This window comes from Molossus molossus, unplaced genomic scaffold (assembly GCF_014108415.1).
Source record: "Molossus molossus isolate mMolMol1 unplaced genomic scaffold, mMolMol1.p scaffold_m16_p_21, whole genome shotgun sequence".
Lineage (NCBI taxonomy): Eukaryota > Metazoa > Chordata > Mammalia > Chiroptera > Molossidae > Molossus > Molossus molossus.
In genome coordinates this window covers 14,527,753-14,554,218 of record NW_023425357.1, presented here as the reverse complement: position 1 = coordinate 14,554,218, position 26,466 = coordinate 14,527,753, and the positions used below count along the sequence as shown (strand labels likewise).

The window sequence follows — 26,466 nt, the reverse complement described above, 5'->3', positions numbered from 1 at the left end:
TTATTTATTCTAAACAAAACAAATATTTTTTTGAGCATCTATTACCTGCCAGGTACCTGGGGATACAGCAGTAATCAAAATAGATACAAATCCTCTCTCTTATGGAATTTACAGTCCAGTGGTGAGGGCAGATGGACAACAGACCACATAAACCCCTAAAATATATAACGTGTTCAATAGTGAAAAGTTCTCTAAAAATAAAGATGAGGTGAGAGGCAGGGATTATGTGGGGGAGTGAAAGTGGGTTTTTTTTTTTTTTTTTGCAAGTTTACAAATGTTGGTGGGGGCATGCCTCATGAGAATGTGACATCAGTTCAAAGGCTGGATGGTGGGGGAATCCTCAAAGGAAGAGCCTGCCAGGCAGCATGAACAGCACATGCAAAGGTCCTGCGGTGTCTGCTTGAGTTGTTGAAGGTAGAAGGGCCTGCATGGCTGGAGTTGAGCCAAAAAAACAGTCAGATGAAGGCAAAGAGAAGGGGGGAGGCGGTACAAAACATATCAGATTCTTGAATGGCTTGATATGAGTTCCTCGGACTGTATAATGGTTTTGTAGCAACTACCTTTGGCCACGAGGACCAACGGAGGTGGTGCGCGCTAAGCAGGCGGTCAGGAGGGGTCCTGGCGGTTTCCAGGATCCCGTTTTCTCGGCCACTCCTGGGCGTCAAGCCAGGCCCAGGGCCAGCCTTTCCCAAGTCAGCCACTCCTCAGCATCGCCGCCTTGACCTTGGCCTCAGAGCCCCGCTTCTCGTCTCAGCGCCCCACACAAACTAGGACACGCACAGACGCACCGCCGGCCGGGACCCTAAACGCGAAGCCTCTTCAGGTCCAGCTGCGTCTCCGCGCCACTTGCCCTGAGGCGCTGGAACCCCGCCCAAACACGGCTCGCGCCGCCGAGGCTTCTGGGAATTGTAGTTCGGAGTCGCGAGGTCCACACGCGCTTCCGGGTTCGGCTAGAAGCGCAGCCATTGTCCCCTGCGCGGACGCTTGCTGTCGCCGTTTACCCCGGCCCTTCGGAGGTTAACCCGAACGGCCCTGCTAATGCTGAATTGGGGAGGGAACCGAACTAGCGTAACCCGAGTCTGTCGTGTGCATTATCCGGATACGGGGTCGCTTCACTGAGGTCTGCCGGAGGCTGGGACAGGCCGGCCTTGGAGGCGAGCCTGTAGACACCCAGGTTGGTGAAGGTTGGGGCCGCTCTGGGTGTCCCGTGCGCGCACGCGCATTGTCTAGGCGGGAAGCTAGCATTGGGGGTGTGGGTGGGCGATACGGAACCTGCGCAGGTGGCGGTCGGCCTCTGGCCACCGAAGTTGGAAGTACTGGTGCAGCTACAGAGTCCGGACTGTGCTCTGTGCGCGTGCGCGGGTGGTGGTGCTCTTGTCTCTGTTCTGAGGATGCCCAGGTTGATGGAAGACCAGCCATGAGCACGGGTTTTTGTGTGTGTGTGTGGGTGGGTGAATTTCTGAGAACCCACCCACTCAAGGCTGGGCCTATTTAGTGGAGAACCTGAGGACCAGTGGGTTGATGAAGCACTCATTTGCAGATTCTGGTTTCTGGAGGTGAGGGCTTATGTCAGTCCCCAGACCCCTGAGCAGGTGTTTGAGTAGGAAGCACGAGGTGGGAGGTGAAATTCTGGGCAGTTGGCTCTGGGACCCTGGAGCAGACACTACTCTTCTCCCAGGGCTGGGAGCAACATGGGTAGTGGAGAGACCAGGTGGTAGTTGGAGATTCTTGACCCTAGAGAGGCAGTGTTTCTTCCGGGCACCCTCACTGGCAATGGCTGATGGACTGCAGACTCTCAGGTCGAAGGAGGAACCAGGGCTTAGAGCAGGTTCCAGGCAGAGCGCTCCTTCCACATGCTGGGGTTGGGGAGGGCTTCTGAATGAGAGGTGGGAATTTGGCCTGGTAATCTTGGGACCCTTGTAGGATCTTGCAAAGCCTTGGGGCATTTAGGTTTGGTGGAAATGCTAGGTTGGAGGTACAGAATCAGAGCCCAGGAAGGATAGAGCAGCAGCTGCCATCAAATGGGTAGCTGTTTGGGGAGGAAGTAAGATGCTGCCAACATGAATATGAAGTAGGTGTTCCTGGGACCTTTGATCAGGGCTACTCTGCTTTCAAGCATGATAATGCCCAGGTTGGTAGAGGGACAGTCTGAGCTGCAGATTTGGACCTGGAAGGGGCTGTATTCAGCATGGCACTGAGATGTTCACATTTGGGTGGGAGGAAGTGGAAGGTCCCAGTTCCCATAGGAGCTGGTCCCTCAAGGGTTTGACAGCTGCCAGGCCAGTGTCCAAGTCCTGGGCTGCTTCTGGAGCTCTGTGCTCAAGCTACTGTTTAGGTATTATTATGTTTTAATGACAAGCAGGCAGTGGATGCAGGCGACCCCAGAACCCTCATGGAAACTTGCAGGTGACTTTTGTGTCTCAGGTAGGTTGAGGCACAGAATGGGAGATACTGATTCTCATCTGAAGAACAGGGTCTGCACAAGACCTGCAGGCTGGCAGAGAGAGGGCCCAGGTCCTGGATGCAGATTCTAAGTATGAGCCTGCTCTGTGTATGCCACCAAGAGGAGGGAATCTGGGTGGTGGCCTCTGTGCAGTGACCCCTGCAAAGAGAGCCATGACAGGCCCTTGGAAGTAGAGACTTGGGTCCTTCATTTTGGAGCTAGACGTTCTAGTTTGGTGCTGCTCCAGTTGCACTCTGCACATGTGCTGGCATTTAGACAGAATAGGGAGGATGGACAGTCCTAGGATCCAGGTATTGCCTGAGGATGCTCAGATGGGTAGAGGGAACAGCTGCAAGGGGTAGGGCTGTACCACATCTCTCTGCACACTCACAGGTGTTTGGGTGAGAAACAGAGGCTGGTCATGGGTGTTAGACAAAGGGTGCTGGAGTCTTTGTGCAGATGGCACCCCATTCACACTCTGATGATGCTCAGGTTGATAAAAAGACAAGATCTTTCTGAGCTGCAGGTGACCAGGGAGATGTTTGAGCAGGAATCTAGGCAGATGCAGCTCAAGTAGGGGCCTGTAGAGGTTGGTGGAGGAGATAGATTGGGTACAGGTTCAGGGTACAGTTTCACTATCACCCACACTATGCTGTTTAAATGAGAATCCACTAGAGGAGACGGGGTGGGAGTGGGATGTATAGGGTGGGATTTGTCAGGGGCTGTTCAGCCCAGAAATACATAGTTGGTACAAAGACAACTGAAGTATACATTCTGGGCCTGGGAGGGGCTGACACATGCTGGGGTCTTTCAGGAGGTTACCAGTGCCATGCTGGCTCTGTTGCCAGTTTAGACCTGAGGACACTCAAGTTGGTGAAGGGACCAGGACAGAGCTACAAATTCAGGGCCCAGGAGGGCTTTGGGGTGGGAACCTGGGCTAGCACTGGTATAGGCTGACTGACCCCAGATTGGTGGAAGGACCAGGTCTGGGGTGCAGTTCAGCTCTGTGCATAGGCTTGGCTATTTGAGCAGGAAGTGTGAAGCAATCTGTGACAGATTGCTGGAGGGTCAAGCCTGGTTAATGGGAGGCTAGGATCCCAGGAGAGGTGGGGCTGTGTCACGAGCTTCCTGCATGTAGTCAGGGAGTGTGATTTAGGACCATCCATTCCAGAGCCCCTCTGCTTGCCCTAGGAAAAGGTGCTGGTTTGGACCTACAGATTTCAGGTTGGGGAGAAAGGGGTTCACACTAGGGGGTCCTTGATGTTGTAGGTGTTTGTGGGAATTTCAGGACCCAGAAGAGAAGGGAGGGACTGATTTGTGCTACAGATGTTGGTGGTAGGCCAAAGCTGTGTTTGAGCATGAGGTGGGCTTACTGGTACGTGATCCAGAGGCCTAAGATAGTGGAGGAACCAGTTTGGAGTTTCAGAGTCTTGACCTGGGAGAGGAACCAAGGAAGGAATTCTAGGTGCATGCGCAGCTATTTGTTCTGGAATCTGGGCAGGAACCTCTAGAAGCACCCTTCTCATTAGGAGTACATCCAGAAGCAAAGACTATTTCAGGGATGGGGGTCCCAAGGTGGACCTGCAGGAGGGCGCTGTACTCAGGGCTTGTCCCCTTGCAGCTCAGGACCTCAGGCGTGCTGGGAGGAAAGCATGGAAGAGCAGGAGGAGAAGCCCTCAGGGCCCCTGAAGGCCTATATGCAGGTGAGTGAGCTTCCCTTCTCCAGGAGACCCAGAGCTTGCTCTGACCCAGGCCCCATAGCCAGACCCTCTAGGCTTGGGAGCTATCTGCTCTCTGCAGTGTGTTGGGGGCTTTTGGTCCCTTCTGACATGCAGACTTCTAACACTTGCATACTATGCATTTAATGAGGCTCCCTGCATTTTTTCACCCTTTTAACCCAGATAATTCTTTCTGGGAGGAATTTGGCATGCTGTATCAAAAGCCCTTAGAATACGGATTGCCCTTTGGCCAACAACTCATGGCTTTGCTTGAGAATGAGCACTTGGAAAGAATGTTTGAGAATATGCAATGCAAGAGGAAAGTTCGATGAGTTATGGTAAGACCATGAAATGGAATACACTGTAGTCGTTGATGTATAATGCATATTTACCAGCATAAAAAGATATTTATGTATGATCTATGTTAAGTCAATAGCATTTAGAAAAGACCACCTTTTTAAAAAGGGATGTAGTTTGTGTGTATATAAAAACTATGTTAGAAGACAGTATATATACCAGTTAACAAAGATCTGTACGTTACATTCTAGGACACTTTATGTTTTCATTTTTTTCTCTCTATTGATTTTAGAGAGAGAGGAAGGGAGAGGGAGAGAGATAGAAACATCAATGAGAGAGAACATCGATTGGTCACCCCCTGCCTGCCCCCTACTGGGGATTTGGCCCACAACCTGGGCTTGTACCCTGATCATGAATCAAACCAGTGACCTCTTGGTGCATGGGTTAATGCTCAGCCACTGAACCACACTGGCTGGGCTTGTATCTACACTTTTGTAGTTTTGTACAGCACATGTTAAGGTTAAGAAATTAACCGTTTAAAGCATTTTGGTACAGCAAATATTATTTGAAAATGTTTAATTTTTTAAAAATGTTAAATTAGGATTTCGCCTTCACCTTCCTGGACAGTGCAGTTCCAAAGCCATGTGGGGCAGAGCTAGGCAGCCCTCTGCAATTTTGAGGGAGGGCTCCTGGTTGTAGGGTATCACAGCCTGATCAGGGTGAAGAGAGCATCTCTGTGTGGGGCCTAAGTGGCCAAACGGGGCGAGGAAGGTGGTGTCAGGAGTCAAAGCCCAAGTAGGTGAGGTAAGTGTCCAAATGGAAGAAGGAATCTGTTTCGGGGTGACGGGGCCAGAGCAAGTAAGAAGGGCATCCACAGAGGGGAGCCCAAATGCAGTGAGGGTGCCCAGCATGGGGTATCAGAGCCAGAGCAGGGTGACATGTGCACAATGTTGGGAGTGGGGGGATGCACATTTGGTATAGCGTGTCACAGCCTGAACAGGGTGAGGGCATCTGTGCATGAGGGTAACCTGGCATGGAGGATCAGAGCCCAAGAAGGATGTTGGGGGCTTTCCCACAGAGTCCAAGTTTAAGGAACATGAGAAGAAACCACTGGCCTGCAGAGTCAGAGCCCAAGCAGGGTACAGAGGGCCTCTTGGCAGAGGGTGGCTTCCTGAGGGGCTGCAGAGCCCAGGTCGGCTGAGGAGCATCTAGCCATGGTTCTTACCCTGGAAAAAGAGAACACTATAATGAACTGTGGTGTTCAGTGAACATTGAAGGTATTGATGTGGCTCATGATTTTCACTATGTCAATGTAGAAATACATAGAGATGTGTGTGTACAGACACGCACACCTATATTCCCTATCTCTGTCCACTCTGAGTGCCTGGGAGCAGTAACATTCTGATACCACTGTGCCCAGATACACCTGGTGCCCAGATTTTAACTTCTAAATGAATGCCGTGGATTTTATAGACTACTGTTAATAACTATTTAGTGTTCAGTTTTTTGCTATTACAAATAGCACTGCTGTAAATATTTTTGTATATGCTTCCTTGTACACATGCACAGTAGTGTGCAAGAGAGTTATGCAAATATAAATTTACATTCACATCTTTGTCAAAACTATAGGTACAATGCATTTTGATGTGACCATTGGCATTCTATAAGATAGTGACTTCGTGTGTTTTCCGGGAGTATATATTTTTTTAATCCTCACCCAAGGATATGCTTATTGATGTTAGAGAGTGGGGAGGGGAGAGAGAGGGACAGAGAGAGAGAGAGAAATCGATTGGTTGCCTCGCTTATGCACCCCAACTGGGCATTGAACCCACAACCTTTTGGTATATGGGATGTTGCTCCAACCAACTGAGCCACACTGGCCAGGGCCCTGGGAATCTTAATGGTCCTTCTTCTGTGTCATATGTCATACAACTGAATTAGCAATCTGTTCATTATCATTTTTACTTTCCTTACATATTGATTGATTGTCTAACCAGGGTAAGGCCCTATGTGAGGCACTGGGGAGAAAGTTGACTTAGTTCTCATAGAATTGTGCTTGTATATTCCAAGGTTACATAGGAAAAGCAAAAACATCTTTTTTTCTTGTATTAGTTACCTGTGGTTGCCTACTCTGGAATTTAGCAGCTCAAACCAACAAAACTTTATTAACTCACACATTTTCTGAGGGTCAGGAATCTGGGAGCAGCTTCTCTGGATGTTTCTGGTGCTTGGTCTCTGGTGAGGGTGCAGTGTTGTTGGCTGGGGCTGCTGCCTTCAGAAGGCTTGACTGAGTAGTAGCAAGGTCACTTATGTGGCTGTTGGTGAGAGGCCTCAGTTCCCCACCACGTAGACCTCTCCCCAGCAGTGCACAAGACAGTGGCCGGTTTCTTCCAGTGCAAATGATCTGGGAAAGTGAGAGAGAGAGAGTGAGAGCTTAAATGGACACAACCAAGATGGAAGCCACAGTGTCTCTTATCATCTGATCTGAGAAGTGGCACACCATCACCTCCTCTGCAATCTATTGGTCACACGGATCCACTCTGGTACCATGTGGGCAAGGACTACATAAGGTTCTGCCTGCCAGGAGGTGGGATTGTTGGGGGGCCATCTGGGAAGCTGGCTACCATACTTCTCAAATCTGAATGTCCTCTAGTTAATTTTAATCATTATCAGAACATGGACAGGTACTTTGTTTGGGCCTGATGGATATTGAATAGAGCCATGGCAGGGAGAGAAATCAAGGGAGCCCAGGTCTTGGCTTTGAATCAGGGACATAAGTCTAGTGAACTGACCTAGGAAGATACCATATTGGGACATCGCCTGAGATATTTCAGTGATTCACACACCTGGAAGTAGCTGGGCCCCCTGGGGAAGGCCTTGAGGTGGCTCTGAGCCCTGCCTGCCTTCAGGGGCTGACACCAAAAATCCTACCAAGGTGGGTGGTACAGGCTCACCTGTCCCCTGTCATTCTCAACATTCAGAGACAGGCAGGTTGTTGATGAATTGGTGACTCCATGGTGGAGAGTCTCTTCAGTATATTTAAAGTAAATGAGAATTATTCATGATGATGTTGTGGGATAGAGAGAGAATTTTCTCATGTGTCAGAACTAGCCAGACCTTCTGGTCAGAAGGATCTCTGAGAAAATAGGCAGGGAATCTTCCGCTTTCTAATTTGAGCAAGAGTTGGTTTTACTCCAGGGCCCCATATATCACATCCCTTGAGCTGAAATGTGAGCTCTGCCCTTCGTCCCCCATGGGCAAGAAGAGAAATAAACACACAAAGAGGGGAAATCTCCTGCTATGATGCCTATTAGAGTTCATATTCTGAACCCCTCACAGACAGAGGGTTTCCAGCTGGCAAACCCCAAATGCAAAGCTTCGGGAACTGAGTTCAGTGCTAATTCTGTGATTTGACTGTAAGTTTTGTTTTACCCCAAGAATCCTACCTCCTACGCCCACGGTGGGAATGGTGTATTTGGTCAACTTTGTTTACAGGTGAGGAAATAGCAGGATCCGAGGTCCGATTTGACGACAGGCTCATGTGAAGTGGGCAGGTCACTCCATGACACCTCTGCTTGTCTCTGTTCCTCTGCTCTGGGTCACAGTTCCACCAATGTCACCGAGAGAACAGTTATCTTCCGCCTATTACTCTTCTCTGTGTGGAAGTCAACAGTCTGATTCCTGTTCCCATTCTGTCAAGTATGCAAAGAAAAAGGGACTGTTCCTTCATTATGTGGAGAAGTGACCGCTGAACAAAAGGAATGATTTTAAAATGCCCCAGGACAGATGCTTAGTGAAGTAAGCCAGACACGGAGAGACAGATACTGCATGAGCTTGCTTATATGTGGAATCTAAAGCAGTTGAACTCATGAAAACAGAGTGGAGTGGTGGCTGCCAGGGCTGGAGGGTGGGGGAACATGGGGAAATGTTGGTCTCAGGGTGCAGAGGTTCAGTTAGGTGGGATGAGTAAGTTCTGGAGGCCTAATGTACAACGTGGTGACTATACTGTGAACTTGAAGTTTGCTAAGAGAGTTGATCTTAAGAGTTCTTACCATACAAACTAATGGTAACTGTGTGAAGTGATGGATGCGTTAGCTTGATTGTGGTACTTATTTAACAGTGTATATGTATAATCAAAATGGCATGTTGTATGCCTTACATATATGCACTTTCTATTTGTCAAATATACCTCCAAAGTTGCAAAATAAAATAGTGGGGGGAAAATGGTCCAGAGGACACAGAAGTGGGGGTAAAGACTTTTAATTTCGTTCATATATCCCAACCTGCACATTTCTCTAGTCCTGTAAAATTCAGATAACTCAATATTGAGGAGAGTACAAAGTTTAAAAATACACGGCTTTTTATAGTATAGAAGTCATAAGCCAGGGAAGAGGTATATAGATAGAAGTAATAAGACGAGAATGATTTTACTGGAATAGTAAGGGTTCAGTAAAAACAGCCAAGAAATCTTAAGGAAAGAAGAGATGAGACTTTGTGCTACCTGGGACTGCTTCATGGAAGAAGTAACATTTTATGAGGGGCTTGAATGATCAGACTTTGAACTGTGGGGCAGTAGGAAGGGAAGGAGTGGGGATCAGGCAATCAGTGTGTATACCATCCCTGGTGAACTCCACGGTGAGTTTACTAAACTATATTACCATTAACTTCTGTGCTGGTGAAATAGACCTCACTCCTTCAAAAAAATTAAATAATTGTGTGAGATATTCTATGCTAAAGTACTACGTGTGTTGTTAAACATAATAGGCAAGCCCTGGCTGGTTTTGCTCAGTGGATAGAGCGTCAGCCCGCGGACCAGAGATTCCCAGGTTCGGTTCCTGCTAAGGGCATGTACCTTGGTTGCAGTTTGTCCCAGGCCCCTGTTGGGGTCGTGTGGGTGGCAACCAGTCGATGTGTCTCTCATGTCGATGTTTCTCTCACGTCAATGTTTCTCTCTCTCTCTCTCTTCCTCTCCCCTTCTGCTCTATCTGAAGATAAATGCAAAAATGTCCTCGGGTGAGGATAAAAAAAGATTAAAAAAAAAACACCACATAATAGGCAAAAGATAGATGGTAGGAGCTAAGATATAAATAAGATGTAAATACAGGAGATATTCCTAAAGCACTCGGTAATCCAAAGTGGCTAGAAAGATTGTAGATGTGTGTGTTTTTTTGTTTTTTGTTTTTATCCTCACCCGAGGACATTTTTCCAATTTTTGTACAGATAGAGTGGGAGGGAGAGAGAGAGAGAGAGAGAAACATCGACGTGAAAGGGACACATTGAGTGGCTGCCACCCGCACAACCAACCAGGGCCGGGGACAAACTGCAACCGAGGTACATGCCCTTAGCGGGAACCGAACCCGGGTCTCTCCGGACCGCAGGCTGATGCTCTAACCGCTGAGCCAAACTGGCCAGGGCTAGATGTGTGTGTTTTTACACACTTTAGTGACAAGATGGTTTTTAAGTATTTAGTTTGAAAAAGTTGAGAGTATATTCTGGAGGATGATGCTTTGAATTTTCTGAGAAGGAAAAGCTCCCAAAAAGTTTTCTTCTAACCAGAGGAAGGACTTAAGCTCAGTGTGATTTGAACTGACTTCTGGAACCTTTCTCAGTGGTTATGTTACTGCCAGCACCCATTTATGAAGTACCTACTTTAAGCCCAGTGAAACCATGGTGAACAAGAGAGCTCAGCTTTTACTGAGCCCACTCTCGTGGAAGTGGAATAAAAAAAAAAAAGTATAAAGAAACAAAAGCATTCCGGCCGGTGTGGTTCAGTGGTTGAGCATCGACTCATGCACCAAAAGGTTGCCGGTTTGATTCCTGGTCAGGACACATGCCCAGGTTGTGGGCCAGATTCCCGGTGGGGAGCATGCAGGAAGCGGCCAATCTATGTTCTCATCAATGTTTCTATCTCTCCCTCCCTCTCCCTTTCTCTCTCTCTAAACCTCTCTCAATGAAGAAAAAAATTAAAAAGAAACAAAAGCAGATCAAGGAGCAGAATGGACTTTTTGGGTGGGGGCAAGGAAGGATATTTGATGCAGAGTTCACCGAGCAGAACTCATCTCTCTTTTATTTTCCCTGTGAAAACTTTTTTTAAAAAATCCTCATCTGAGGATATGTTTTTATTGCTTTTTAGAGAGAGAGAGAAACATCAATGTGAGAGACACATCAACTGCCTCCTGCACAACCCCGACCAGAGCCAGGGACTGAACCTGCAACCCAAGTATATGCCCTTGACCAGAATCAACCCGACACCCTTTGGTCCACAGGCCAATGCTCTAAGTGCTGAGCCAAACCAGCCAGGGCCAATTTCTTAGTTTTGACAGTGAAGTGGTTGTGTCCGCTACTAGCATTTGGGGAAGCTGGGTGAAGGGTACAGAGAAATTCTGTTCTATTTTTGCAACTTACTGTACGTCTTAAACTATTTCCAAATGAAATGTTATTTAAAAAAATATATTGCTGCCCTGGCCAGTGTGGCTCAATTGGTTGAGCATTGTCCCATGCACCGAAAGGTCAGAAAGATCTCTGGTTAGATTCCTGGTCAGACCACATACCCAGGTTTCAGGTTTGATCCCCAGTCGGAGCGTATACAGGAGGCAACCAATCAATGTTTCTCTTTCACATCAATGTTTCTCCCTCTCCCTCTCCCTCTAAATTCAATCAATATATACATACGTGTATATATATATACATACACACACACATACACACACACACTGCCAGTCTGGTCCTGGCCCAGTGGCTGAGTTGTCTGGAGCATCATCCTGTACACCAAAAAGATTATGGGTTTGATTCCCAGTCAGGACACATACCTGGTTACAGTTTGATCCCTGGTCAGGGTGTGTAATGATCGATGCTTCTTTCTTCTTTCCTTACACTCTAAGAAATCAATGGAAAAATATTCTTGGGTGAGGATTAACAAAATATATATATTGCCAGTCCAGAAAGGTTGTATCAACTTAAACTTCCACTAAGAGTATAAGAAGCTCTTGACCAGTGGGCCACCATGGGAAGAGTTGTTAGCAACAGGTGGAAGAAACACTCCACATGGTTGGGATTTATACAGGGGCTTTGAGCAAATCAGTAAATATAAAGTGAATAATGGGAGCAGGAGAAGGAAGATGCAAATATGGACAACAGGAAGGCTGGAATAAAATGTGTTGAATTGTAATTGGAGGTACCAGTGTGAATTTATAGAGAGATAATTATAGAAATAGAGATTTAGTTTTATCTGATGTAAAGAGTTGAGCATCTTTTTGGATATTCACTGGCCATTTTATTTCTTCATAGTTGAGCTACATAGCATTTTTTTTGTCCATTTTTCTTTTGAGGCTACCTTTTTCTTACTGATTTGGAAAAAGTCTTAACAGTAGATTTTTACTGCTGGTGTCTTTATTGGTGGTGGTTTTTGCCAAACTTTTTATGAAGTTAATTTATTGATTTCCCCCTCTCCCCCGATCATTCTTTGGTGATGCTATATCTGTCTTACTTGCTTACAATTCTGAGATCCAAGAATTCAGGCAGGGCCCAGCTGGACAGTTCTTTTCTACACAGTGTCTGAGGTCGCTCACTAGACTGACAGTTAGACTGACCTGGAAGATCCACAAAGACCTTGTGCCCATGTCTGATGTTTCACTGCCCCTCCAGATGTCCCTTCTTTCTCTCTACATGGCTCACTTGCGCTTACCAATGGGAGGGAGCAGAAGTTTGGTGGGTGGGATACATTAAAACAGGTGGTATGTCAAATCCTAGCCTACTCACAATGAGAGTTTTGCCTCTGACTTACCTCCCTTTATTTTCCTTTTCTCTTATCTGTTTTACCTCCTTAGGACTCTCTCCTTTCTCAAAAAATTATCATCAAGGTCGAGAGAGAAGATTCTGGGTTACTGACCATCCCATCCCAGGTATGTTGGACACAAGGCCTCTTTACATTGAGAAATGTGTGTGGCTGGTTGGTGGCAGAAGCCAGGTTGAAGTGAACTGGGAAGTGAGTAGAAAGTGATAGAAATGGAGGTAAGAGTGGGACACCTTTTACAGAAATTTGGTGATCATGTGAAAGATTGAACAGAGTGATAGCTGTCAGGAAATTTGAAGTTGAAGGGCTTCCTCCCCATCCCCCCTGAAAGATTTGAAAAGATTTGACTCCTATGTGGTTGCAGGAAGGGGGTTCGTGGAAAAAAAGAAGTTAATGATCAGAAGAGAAGAGAAAGAAAACTATAAAGCAGAGTCCTTGATTAGTGCCAGAGGAATTAATTTAGAGCATATGAGAATAAATTGGCTCAACAGAGGAAGAAGGACTCGTATAGGACAAATGAGATTGAGGGAGTTATGTGAAAGCTTGGATTTGTCTCTGCAAACAAGCAGATGGCGTTATCTGCTGGGCATGAGGGTAGGCATTGGAGTGGAGAGATGTTCGACAAGTGTGGAAAAGTCTTAAAATACTAATTTTGGATTATGGGAGAACCAGCTGTCCCAGGAGGCATATCAGTGTTGCTGGTGCATCTGAAAGGATCATTCCAAGATAGTGACCATTAATTGATAATACTCTATTCCACTAAGGAGGGGCATTCTGTAATCTACTTTCTATAGATGGCAGATTGACATTCAGATTTGTTTAGTTTTTGGAGCCATGTGCATTCAGTGGAAGCCCCATAGGTCAAGGTAATATTTGAAAGAGCATTTCTTAGTATATTTAATAGGATTAAAATGAATGATCCCTGGACTCTAAACTGAATAATTAAGATGGAAAAGATAAAATGGACACTAACTAGAAAGGAGAAGAATATAGACTGGTAGATAGTAATAGCAGATATTTCAATAGAGTAATGGACCCAAACCATCCAAGGACGAGAAAGGTAAAGGGAGCAACTGTGCAAGTCAAGTGGAGAGGCCTGCCAGTGGAGGGGGTGGGGGGACTGGGCAGAAAAGGCAAAGGGACTGAGAAGTACTGATTGGTAGTTACAAAATAGTCACTGGGATATAAAGTCAATAACAATGTAACAACTATATATTTCAAGTGCCAGGTGAGTACTGGGAATATTGGGGGGACCACTTTGTGAAGTACGTATATGATTGTCTAACCATTTTGAGAAGGATATGATTGTCTAACCACTATACTGTACACCTGAAACCAATATAGAATAATATCAAATATAAACTGTAATTTTAAAAAAACTTTTTAATCTGACATTGTAATAAAAAGTAATAATCTGATATAATCAAAGAGTGGGCAGTTCTTTGTGTGTCATTTGAGAGATGGAGTACTTTATGTTAAGTCTGGGTCTTACCCTAAGACTTAACATGTGAATTGATGACTGAGAACACAGCCTCTGATGTCAGGTGACCTTGAGGTTGTAGTCCAGCTCTCAACCTTAGGCATGTGTGTTAATTTCTCTAGTTCTTCGTCTGAAAATGGTGCTGCTAATAGAATTTTCTCATAGGAACTTTGTGAGAATTAAGTGAATGATAATTTGTGACATGAAGAGCACACTGCCTGACACCACACAGTAAGTGCTTCATTAAATAGTCTTATCAGAGAACTCTACAAGTGGGTGCTATAGGCCAGTGATTTTCAACCAGTGTGCCACTTGAATTTTTAAAACATGCAATCCCTGACTATTTAGCCAGGGGTACTGACCTCTTTTCCCTTGGATTGTCAAATAAAAAATGACAACAGTCAACACAACAATAGCCTTCCACTGTGAATGCTCTGTCCTAAACCATAAATATATAGGCCATATGATAGTTAATTCTTGGTACCAGAAATTCTTATATACAAGTGTAAGCACTTTGGAGCAAAAAAGAGTAGGTACTTACTATTACTATTATTGTTTTTTAATCAAAATTATAACTTTTTTTGTCTGATCAGCAAAAATGTATTTTTTTGAGTGCCACAGAATTTTAGTAATTAGTTTATATGTGCCATGAGATGAAAAAGAGTGAAAATCTCTGCTATAGACAATGGAAGATGAGCAATTCGAGTTCTTGAAATGGAGGATGAATCCTTGGTATTCAGGGAAAGGGGTGGTGGTTCAAGAGGTTGGTAGGACAAAGCTCTAAGAAGTGAGCTAAATAATAAGGGTTTCAGTGTAACTGGAAGGACTCACATCTCCCCCTTTGATTCTGAGACCCCAGGATGGGGGAGCATGACCAACCTAAGCCTGCGAGTATGCAGAGGAAGGAGTCCACAGTGGGAGGGTAGGTTTCCATTAATGCAGGGATGTAGAGGGAATATTTGGTGAAGTTGAAGCTGTAGGATTTCATTATTATAGATGAGTTCCCAAGGGCATAGTTGAAGGGTTCAGGAAGGAATTGGAGGAGTAGAGAGTTGGGTCCAGGTGAGAGGAATAATAGAATAAGTGGGGATAGAAGTTCAGAAAAGCAAGTCCATGTATTGAAGGACTTTTACAAATGAATATGTGACAGGCCCTGTGAGTTTCAGGTGAGAAGAGAAGATCTAAATCAGAATTTGGACCAGGGTTATTTTGATATGTTATAAAGTCTATTAATTCTGTTGATTCATGTGTTGACATAATTTACCAAATATATATTTAGTATTTACTATACACTAACACTATGCCAAGCACTAGAATTATAGTTGCAAACTATAAATACCTCATACTTGCTGCTGTGGACTGTAGCCTAGTGACAAAGATAACCATTATGCAGATTATAAGAACGTGTGGAACTTTAAGAACATGTAACTGGGATGGAGTGGGAGGTGCTAATCCAGTCTAGTATTATTTGACATTTGACCAAGTTTGATATTAAAGGTACCTACATTAAATAGCAAAGAGGAGTACAGGGGTGGGCAAAGTAGGTTTACAATTGTGAGTATATAAAACACAGTTTGTTCTTATATTATTATAATCATAACCTGCAGTTTTTTTCCATATGAACAACTGTAAACCTACTTTTACCCACCCCTGTTTTATTAAAAGGAAGCATGGATTAGAGGTTGGAAAACAGTACTGCAGATCCATATTCAACAGAGGTTAGTTTTGTGGGGGGTTTTTAATGTGTTTTTGTTGATTTTTTTAGAGAGAGAGGAAGGGAGAGATAGAAATATCAATATGAGAGAGATACATCAGTCGGCTGCTCCCTGCACGCTCCTTACTGGGGATTGAGCCCACAACCCAGGCATGTGCCCTGACCGGGACCTTTGAGTACATGGGATGACGCTCAATCCACTAAGCCACGTGGGCTGGGCAAGGTTGCAGTTTTAAATCACATGTCTCAATCCCATTTTGAGCTAATCATGAAAACCTATGAGATTTTGGTGAAATTTATGGCCCCAACTTAGAACAATGCAGTACATCAGCATTTTGCATGGAGTTTTATGGGATTTGCAGACCCTGTATCCTATTCATGAATTACCGCTTAATAACACCTTGTCTTTTTTAATAACCTTTAGTGGACGCCTGGCCAGTTTGGCTCAGCGGTTAGAGTGTCCACCTGCGGTCCTGAGAGACCCGGGTTCGGTTCCCGCTAAGGGCATGTACCTCGGTTGCAGTTTGTCCCTGGCCCTGGATGGGTCATGCGGGTGGCAACCACTCGATGTGTCCCTTTCACGTCAATGTTTTTCTCTCTCTCTCTTCCTCTCTCTCCCTCCATCTGAACAAAAAATGGAAAAATGTCCTCAGGTGAGGATAAAAAAAATAAAATTAAATAAATAAATAAATAAATAGCCTTTAGTGGAAAGTGGCATTTGACTTCCCCAGCTTTTGCTGCCTTTGGGTAAGGACAGATCACTCAGCACTTCTTATTTGGATCCAAATTCCCACCCAGTAGTTTTAGAAATAGATCCTTTCCTGCTCAGGAGGCAGTCCTTTTTATATGGCAGTAATGACTGAACATCTCCTAAAGGCTTTGCAGTGCAGGTCTGTGTGGACAAAATAGAACTGTCTTCTGAAGACTAAAGGTTCACTATAACGATCCCATTGGCTGTCACTTAATTTCTCAGGATTTTCAGACATGATAATTGCCAGCCTTTATATTTTGTTCAGTAAATTCTGTTGGTGGCTTTATATATATTATCACAATTGATTGACTCAACAACCCAATGAATTGAGTATGATTAAGCCTAATAAGAAGAAATAGAATAAACTCCATTAAAATACAGATTGTCAGATTCTTTTTTTTTTTTTTTTTAATTCCTCACCTGAAGATATTTTTCCATTTATTAGCTAGAGGGGCAGGGAGGGGGAGAGAGAGAGAGAGACAGAGAGAAACATTTATGTGTAGAGCCACATTGACTGGTCACCTTCCACACGCGACCCGACCAGGGCTGGAGACGAACTATAACTGAGGTACATGCCCTTGACCAGAATCGAACCTGCAACTCATTGGTCTGCAGGCCAATGCTCTAACTGCTGAGCCAAACCAGCCAGGGCAGATTAGATTTTTTTGTTGTTGTTGTTCTGATATATTTATAGGTGAGAAAACCCAAGTCTCTTTTCTTTCAAATTCAGTACTCTTAACCTCTACTTCATTAAAGCCCCCGTTTTATCTTCTACTTCAGGCATCAGCAAAGTAGAGACTGAGAGCCAAATATGGCCTACCACCTATTTGTGTAAATACAATTTTTTTCTTCATTCTTTTAAAATATGTTTTTATCGATTTTTGGGAGAGGGAGATAGAAACATCGATGTGAGAGGGAAGCATCAATTGGCTGCCTCCTGCATGTCCCCTACTGGAGATAGAGCCTGAAACCCGGGCATGTGCCGTGACTGGGAATCAAACCGTGACCTCTCAGTCCATGGGACAATGCTCAATCCACTGAGCCACACCAGCTGGGCTGTAAATAAAATTTTATTGTAATAAAGCCACACCCATATGTTTATGTATTTTCTGTGGCTGCTCTCTTGCTACAGCTGAGTAATTGTGACAGATTGTATAGTTTTCAAAGCCTGAAATATTTACTCTTTGGCCTTTGATAGAAAAAGTTTACTGATCCTCATTCTGTTAATTTCCTGGAAATTTGGAAGGAATTTCTATGTGGTATTCTATATATTAGTACAAAAATCAGAGTAAGCATTTTCTTTATGGTGGTCAAGAGAGACAATTTATATTAGTTCTTATCTGGTATTCCTCTCTGGGGTTGTTAAATGAATCCAGCATTCAGAACCTGAAGGGGCTCACCTAAAAGACACATGTACACCTTGACTAGAATCCTTTGAACACTGACTATCTCAGTACAACTTCTAGATCATCAAGTTTTGTTTCTTCCATCTGTCAAACTTTTCTTCTTCTATGAACAGTAGAAGGAAGTGATGCCCTGCTGAGCAGGAATGTGTGTCCTGTTTTAGGAAGGAGTGAACTTCAAAATTGTGACTGTGGACTTCACTCAGGAAGAAGGTATTTTGAACCCTGCTCAGAGGACCTTGGACAGAGATGTGATCCTTGAGAACCACCGGGACTTGGTCTATTGGGGTAAGGATATAGTCCTTTTTAATGAACTCTGTATATTGAAAGTATTTCTTGTTTCTGTTGATTAAGAGTTGTGGAGTTCAGAGATAAAATTTACTTTGGTCATACATGGATTTTGTTTGTTTTTTTTATTCGCCAATGAAGATTTAATTTTAATTTGTAGGATAAAGAAGGTATAGCTTCTTGGGTTTGAGCTTGTTTAATCTTCATGGTTCCCAAATATCAAAGTCTGGGACCAAATTCAGCAGTAAATTTCTTTTGTCTGTAGCCCAGACACTTCAAGTCCTACCAGCATTTCAAACCAGACACCATTTTCTAGTTGGAACAAGGGGATGAGTATAAAAAAGAATTTCCCAACACATATATCCTGGTGAGAAACAGACACAAAGGAGTCATTATAGGTATAGAAGGTTTAATTGAAAAATTTCCATAGGGCATACCACATTTTTCTTCATTTTCTACCTCCTAGTGGACTGTATATATCACCACTTTTTCAGGTACTCTCTGATGCTTGACTTAGCCACCCATGCTTCTGCCTATGAACTTACCTCCATTCTCTGTCACTAGAAATCACAGGAATACACGGGGCTATATTAGTCCCTAAGTCATTTAGGGAACTCTGAGATAACAGTGTCTCCATTCTTATTCCTGATTCACAGTTGTAGTTTGCTTGTGTCTTACTGACACAGGCAATGCTGGCAAATTTCATGCCTTCAGAAATTCCTTGAAATGTAGACATTAATTTCTATTTCAGTGAACATGTGTTTAGCACTAAAGAGGGTGGAAAGGACCCTTTATTACTTTGCTCAGAATTGCAAAATTGTTTTGAGATCCTTTGAGTCTGTATAGGTGACCTTATTATGGAATATGGAGATTTAGATTTGGTATCTAAAGTCTTATATATTCGGTAAAACTAATAGTAAATTGTTCCATTTTAATGCCATGTAATACTATTGGGCTGTGGTAGTTTTCTGCTTACTTCTTCATCCCACCCTTTTGCTTCTCAATCCAGGTTATAATCGCTGAAAACAAAACTACATGTATTTTGGATGTTTTTTCAGCTTTATTCCACTATCCCAGCTCTTAACATTTTTTGGCTAGGATGTTTTATTTTGCTTTCTTCCAGACTCTGCAACTGCACTTGGAGGAAGAGAAACAACATCAAAGCAGAGAATTGTTGATGATGAACCATCCCATGGAGTGAAGTTAGAAAGGTTGACAAGAGACGATTCTTGGTTATCTTCAGGAGAAGTTTGGGTTTGTAAGAACCAGTTGGAGAAGCATCAGGAAAAACAAGAAAGACTTTTGAAGAAAATGGCATTCACTCAAAAGAATGATCTTACTCATGAAAGAGTTTGCAAAAGTGATGAACATGAGGAGAAGAGTGGTCTGAATTCTAGTGTTCTTTCACCCCAGATGATACCCATAAGAAATAAATTTCATAAACATGCTTCACATGTTAAAAAATTACATCATTCTGTGGTGAACAGTCATCAGATGATTAATGACCATGAGAAACTATGTGAAAATAATGAATATGGGGGTAAAAAACAGAATAATCACCTTATTCAGTTTACAAGAACGCAAACAGAAGATAAATCCTATGGATTTAGCAACAATATTCAGCCTTTTAGCCATGATACACCACTAAATGTACATAAACTTGCAAGGGGAAAACCCTTTGATGTTAAGGAATGTGGGCAAGTTTTGAACCATAGCATATCCCATAATAAACAACAGAAAATTCCTGTTGAAGAGAGTCGATATAAATGTAGTAAAATCTCCAAGAATTCATCCCTTGCTCCAAACATGAGAAATCATTCTGAAGAGAAACCCTTTGAATGTAACCAATGTGGGAAATCCTTCAGCTGGAGCTCTCATCTTGTTGCACATCAGAGAACTCATACAGGGGAGAAACCTTATGAATGTAACGAATGTGGGAAATCCTTCAGCCGGAGCTCTCACCTCGTTTCCCATCAGAGAACTCATACTGGAGAGAAACCTTATAGATGTAATCAGTGTGGAAAATCCTTTAGCCAGAGCTATGTCCTTGTTGTGCATCAGAGAACTCATACTGGAGAGAAGCCTTACGAATGTAATCAGTGTGGGAAGTCGTTCAGGCAGAGTTACAAGCTTATTGCACATCAAAGAACTCACACTGGAGAGAAGCCCTATGAGTGTAATCAATGTGGGAAATCATTTATCCAGAGCTATAAACTTATTGCACATCAAAGAATTCATACTGGAGAAAAACCCTATGAATGCAACCAATGTGGAAAGTCCTTTAGCCAGAGTTATAAACTTGTTGCCCATCAGAGAACTCACACAGGAGAAAAACCCTTTGAATGTAATCAGTGTGGAAAATCCTTTAGCTGGAGTTCTCAGCTTGTTGCACATCAAAGGACTCATACTGGAGAGAAACCCTATGAATGCAACGAGTGTGGAAAATCTTTCAACCGCAGTTCTCATCTTGTAATGCATCAGAGGACTCACACAGGAGAAAAGCCCTATGAATGTAATCAGTGTGGGAAGTCCTTCAGTCAGAGTTATGTTCTTGTTGTACATCAGAGAACTCATACTGGAGAAAAGCCCTATGAATGCAATCAGTGTGGGAAATCCTTTAGGCAGAGTTCATGCCTTACTCAACATCAGAGAACTCATACTGGGGAGAAACCCTATGAATGTAATCAATGTGGAAAAACATTCAGCTTGAGTGCTCGACTTATTGTACATCAAAGGACACATACTGGAGAGAAACCTTTTACATGTAATCAATGTGGTAAAGCTTTCATTAACAGCTCTAAACTTATTAGGCATCAGGCAACTCATACTGAAGAGAAACCCTATGAATGTAATTAGTTTGGAAATTTTTTAGCCAGAATATATCTCTTCCTCTGTCCCTCCTTCCCTCTCTTCCAAGGAAGCACATATATTGGGAATAACAAGTATGAAAACAATGTAGGTAGGAAGGCTTTCAGTTAGCCCTTTGTTATTGTGTATCTGTAAATGTGTCCTGGAGAAGAAAGGGAAGGACTATGGATCACACATTTTATTTAACAGCTCCATATGCAAATCAAACAGTCTTTATGACACATCCCAAACAAAAGTAATAAACATTGGCACTTTTCCTTGCAGAAAGCACTCAGAGAGAATTACCATGAAATGGACAATATGCTGTAGAGTCATTGCCAGTGAGGTATACCTCCTTTCCAGTAAACAGTGAATAAGAATGCTAATACCAGTGGTGGTATGGAGAAGGTTAAAAAATTGCTGTAGTTAATTAAAAAATAGGCTGGAAAACAGTATTTTAGTTTTTACAACATGGTTTCCTCACTATTTTATATTCTCTTTCATACAGCACTTTCTCTTACATATGAAGATTTTCTAAAAATTAGGAAAATGGCTATGATGCAAAGTTATAAATGCAGGACAAGAATAGAGAATGTTTATTTCTAGAACCCTTGTAATTGTGTATAGATCAGAATTAAAAGGGATTCTAGGTGTATCTATTTGATTTTTAGATTTATGCCTGGTCTTTTTTTCTTGGATGTATATTGTTTTGATATAATAAATGATATGAGTAAAAATTAATCAAAAGCAAGAAAGAAAGATTGATTTCAATTTCCTTTCACCATTTAGGAATGACTGCACAGCCAGATAACAGAGATTCCTCAGGATTCTAAAATTTTCATTTGGATTAGTATGAGTAGGTATTTAGGTAGGACTTAGAGTCTCCAGGAATATTCCTCATTGAAAATAAAATATTTCCATTCTGACCAGTCGCTCAGTGGTTAGAGCATCATCCTACAGACTTAAAAGGTTATGGGTTCAATTTCTGGTCAAGGGCACATACCTGGGTTGCAGGTTCAATTCCCGGCTCCAGTTGGGATTGTGCAGGAGGCAACCAATTGATGTGTCATCTCTCTCATATCAATGTTACTCTCTCTCTTTCCCTGCCTTTTATTCTATCTAAAAATCAGTGGAAAAATATATTCTTGGAAGAAGATTGACCAACAAAACAAACAGAGAATGCAAGAAACGAACAAAAATATTTCCATGGGCAGGTGGAACTGGAAATTTAGGTCAGAAAGGATTTTATGTGAGGGACTGAGATGCATAGGCAGTGTAAGGGTGCAAGTGGGCTTTTTTTTTTTTCCAATGCAGTGTAAAGGAGCTCTATTTTGAAGGGTTTTTTTCTCCCTCCCTTCATGTAGATTATGTTTTTTCTCAGAAATATGTTCCTTAATGTGAGACTCTTCTGAGTGGAAGGCACTGCCCTGGCTAGATGCTCATCACCTAAATTAAACTTGCTGGAAAGCTTTTAGTGAGGTAAGAGTAGTAGTCTCATTTATTTATTTATTTATTTTTTAGATTTGGTTCACATGTCTTTCTGGCCTTTCCCCTAAATCATGAATTCTAATCCTGTGGACTATGGATCTGGAAACTCTGATTCCAGTTAATAAAAAATAATCTGAGAGTTGAACTGAGAGACAAGAGAATAAAGGTAAATTCCCTGGACAAGTAAAGGCTAAAATGACATCTGATTAGGAGTTTCCTAGTAAAATTATGTCCCTATGACATGACCCTAAGTGGAGCCATCTCTGGAGATTACGCCAGAGAGTGCAGCACACCTGGTGGTGACTGAAATTCTGGGAGAACACGTGTTAATGGCTGGAAAACTGGCTCCCCATCCCAAGAGAATCTTCAGGTAGTTCATGACTGTACAGATAGAGGAACAGCAGGAGTTCTCCATGCACTGCCTTTTGGGGAGGATATAAAATTTGGAAACACTTAAGTTAGTAATAGGACCTGATTAGCTCCCCCTCAGTTATAGATAAAACTAATGCCAATGTTGGGTACAAGGGAGTTATTTTCCCTGGGCATGTTGAATCTTACTTTGAAGGCAAGGAGCTATGATTGCACAGGTATGTGTAAAGCCAGATGGCCTAAGAAGGACGGCTCTTAAGATTTCAAGTTTGGGAACTGATTTATTACAGAGTAATGTCTTGAGTAAATGTTAAAAATATTTCATTGAAAATGTGAAGTTGATAAAATGGCAAAAAAAATTTGAAGTATGTTTTTGAGTGTGTGTGTGTGTTTTCCTGGCCAGGTTGACTATGTGAGTCATCTGTGTGTTATATCAGTTCCTAGGTGGTGATTTGTGGCTGCCAAGTGTTTTGACTAAGATAGAGTCAATAAATAAACAAAAACATTACTATCTATCATTTACCCAATAATTATTTTTTTGGAAAGGTAGTGTTTTAATTAAAAAATGATCAACCAGAAATGAAAAGAAGTTAAAGTGACAACATACCAAAAATATGTAATTAAACTCTGAACCTAAAATTTAGGGTTAAAAAAGGGAATCAGCCTGGGTGGTTTGGCTCAACAGTTAGCACATTGGCCTGCAGACCAAAGGGTCTCTGGTTCAATTCCCAGTCAAGGACACGCACCTGGGTTGCAGTTCAATCCCTGGCCCTGATCATTCTTGGTATTTAATGTGTTAATAAAGAAGCACAGCCCTGGCTGGTTTTGCTCAGCGGTTAGAGCGTTGGCCTGCCATCTGGAGAGACCTGGGTTCGGTTCCTGCTAAGGGCAAGTACCTTGGTTTCAGTTTGTCCCTGGCCCTGGTTGGGTCGTGTGGGCAGCAACCACTCGATGTGTCCCTTTCACGTCGATGTTTCTCTCTTTCTCCCTCCCACTCTATCTGAACAAAATATCTTTTTTTTTTTTTATCCTAACCCGAGGACATTTTTCCATTTTTTATTCAGATAGAGTGGGAGGAAGAGAGAGAGAGAGAAACATTGACATGAAAGGGACACATCCAGTGGCTGCCACCCGCACAACCCAACCAGGGCCGGGGACAAACTGCAACCAAAATACATGCCCTTAGCGGGAACCGAACCTGGGTCTCTCTGGACCACAGGCTGACACTCTAATCACTGAGCCAAACTGGCCAGGGCTATCTGAACAAAATATCAAAAAATGACCTCGGGTGAGGATAAAATAATAATAATAATAATAAAAATAAACACATATTGGTGTTTTAATAGTTTTGAAGGTTATATTTCAGTGTAATTAGCTTTTGAAATAATCCTGTGTGCTTTATGCATTTGAAACATTATTTTGAGTGGGAGTCTATAAGTATTATCAGACTGCCAATGGAGGCCTGGAACAAAAAATGTTATAAATTCAGATTTAGGAAACATTTGCCACCCTGTATTATGATTTTTAGATTGCTTTAGGGTAGGGATGTGGTTTATTTTTTATTTTTGCGGCCCCCACAGTATTGCATTATTAAAGCTTTCACATTATTAAAACTCTGGGTTTTCCTTCACGGGGCACATGACCCATATGTTTGTGGGGTCTCCACACACTTCTGTAAAGCCCTGTGTCTCACTATGAGTCTTCTCTGCAGATAGTTCCCTGACTGTCCTTAGCCATCTGCAACAACATTCTTGGCTGTCTGGACTATGATTTCCTTCAAAACAGAGATAGTGCCTATAGCTGCTCAGTAAATGTCCCCTGAATGAATGGTATCCAGAGGGTGTGAAGAAAGAAAGGGGCCCAGAAGAAAGAACTTGGATAAAGTCAACTTCCCTCTTAAGCCCACAGGTCCCTGGAGCATGGGAACCAACCATGCTATAGAGAGTGCAGGCAGAGGCAAGTACTTGTGACCTCAGGTACCCAGTGTACCCAGTGGTCTTTGTCAGAGCATGGAGCATCTCAAGAATGAAGAAGGCCTGGATCTTCTGCTTTTCTGGCTTACGAAGATCAGAGAATAAATAAAATTGCTACTGCTCAGAAAACTTTGGAGACCATAAAGACTTTGACCTTAAGATATGGGGAAAGAGGTGAGAGTTAATGAATAGTGTGGGATGGGGAGGTATCTAAATAGGATGTGGAGGGAGAAAAAGTTAGGTGGATGAGGAATTGTACCAGGTAAAAAGAAACCAGTGTAAAAGGGCAAACAATCCTGAGAGCACAGGCAAACAACCAACAACTCCAACCCCCATCTCACGGCTTCTTTCTCCTCCAGCTCTGCATTCTCAAGCCTCAGCCCTTTCCCAAAGCAAGGAGGATGAGACCATGTTTCAGCCGGATTGAGGTTTTTTGTCTCCCTGGAAATACCACTATAGGCATCAGAGTAAACATTATCTCCCTATGCTGATAAAAGGAAAATAAGATATTGGCTGAATATATTCCACTCCTGATTGCATCTATTTACAAAATAGCTAGTTTTCAAAAGATCTTACCCATCCTAACCTTAGTCAAAAGGACACCTTCATGGTTTTTTAAATATATTAAAATCTCTAATATTACTAATTTATTTTTGTAAATGACATATGGTTGACATTTAACTTCATTTTCTTCAAGGTGGAGACTAATTGTGACAATGCCATTTATTAATCATTCCTTTGGATTATATGGAACAGCATCAGGTGGATTTTATAACCAAGAGAACAAATACAGACACCTCCCCTGCCCATCAAACCTTCAAGGTTTATGGTTAAAAAGCTTAACTTGCTCAGTGGATTTCCAGAGGTGGACAGCCAATTCTTAAAGTTGACTTTCTGGCTCTGGCCAGTTTTGCTAAGTGGTTAGAGCATCGGCCTGTGCAACAGAGAGTCCCGGGTTCGGTTCCCGCTAAGGGCACATACCTTGTTTGTGGTTCGTCCCTTGCCAGATGGGGTCGTGTGGGTGGCAGCCACTCGATGTGTTTCTCTCACATTGATATTTCTCTCTCTCTCTTTCTCCCTTCCACTCTATCTGAAAATAAATGCAAAAATGTCCTCTGGTGAGAATAAAAAAAAATTAAAATTGTCCTTCTGGGCAGTGTCTCCCCCATGTTCTGGAGATGGCTCTCAGATGTTGGTTGTGGCTAGTCATTTCAATGGTGGACTAGGGCTTTTAGAGGGTCTACTTCCACGATGGCTTTGGGCATCATCTAGCTTTGAGCAGGAGGCCTCAGTTCCTCAGTGGCTATTGACAAAGATCGTAGTTCCTCACCACATGGGCTTCTCCACAGGGCTACCTGAGGGTCTTCATGATGAAACACTTTTCATTGCACACACAGATTTGTAACATGGGATTTTTAACCTCAGTTGAAAAGAATCTAGCAGATAAAAAGACTCCTCTTCTGTCTAAAAAATTATTTCAGTGCTCACAAGGTATACAACCCTCAGGGTTGACCCAGAGATATTATAAAAGGCAACTGAAGTATATTGGGATGGTGGCATTTTGGGCTATCAGATGAGGGAAGTACCTCAGGATGACATCTAGCTGATGTAATGCTTTGTTTATCAACTGCCAAAGGCCAGGATGTGATGGCAGTCAAATGGCCTTAGAAGGAACTTGTACCCAACAAGGCGTCTGGAAGACCATCTCCAACGTAACTTTCCCAGATGCTGGCAAACCTGAGGTACTCTGTGGGACTGGTTTTCTAGAAGCCTAAATCCAAAAACCAATAGACTCTACATTGATTCCAGAGTGTCTGGGGTCAAGGAAAGCACTCAGTGGTCCTAGATGGTGATGGCACTAATGTGACAAGAGTTCTGACAGAGGTAAATAAATTTTCTCCCC

The 26,466-nt window shown here is 43.0% G+C and overlaps 1 protein-coding gene across 4 annotated transcripts; it reads left to right on the top strand.

Moving 5' to 3' along the window:
* Positions 1-956: 956 nt before the first annotated feature.
* Positions 957-25,057, top strand: ZNF180 (zinc finger protein 180). 4 transcript variants are annotated; one of them, XM_036274639.1, is made up of 5 exons: positions 957-1,174; positions 4,065-4,146; positions 12,285-12,359; positions 17,763-17,886; positions 24,923-25,057. In XM_036274639.1, the coding sequence occupies exons 2-5, from the start codon at positions 4,096-4,098 to the stop codon at positions 24,988-24,990; spliced, it is 318 nt and encodes a 105-aa protein (XP_036130532.1). In that variant the 5' UTR covers positions 957-1,174; positions 4,065-4,095; the 3' UTR covers positions 24,991-25,057. The 4 variants fall into 4 exon arrangements, with proteins under 4 accessions (XP_036130532.1, XP_036130533.1, XP_036130530.1 ...); XM_036274640.1 differs by lacking the exon at positions 24,923-25,057 and adding an exon at positions 21,523-21,658; XM_036274637.1 differs by lacking the exon at positions 24,923-25,057 and adding an exon at positions 19,010-20,857.
* The last annotated feature ends 1,409 nt before the right edge of the window (positions 25,058-26,466 follow it).

What these genes read in the sequence shown, in the direction of transcription:
- ZNF180 (XM_036274637.1), top strand. Translation starts at nt 4,096, where the DNA reads ATGGAAGAGCAGGAGGAGAAGCCCTCAGGGCCCCTGAAGGCCTATATG. An exon ending in TACTGACCATCCCATCCCAG is followed by an intron (nt 12,360 to 17,762) that starts GTATGTTGGACA and finishes GTCCTGTTTTAG; the next exon opens with GAAGGAGTGAACTTCAAAAT. An exon ending in CCGGGACTTGGTCTATTGGG is followed by an intron (nt 17,887 to 19,009) that starts GTAAGGATATAG and finishes GCTTTCTTCCAG; the next exon opens with ACTCTGCAACTGCACTTGGA.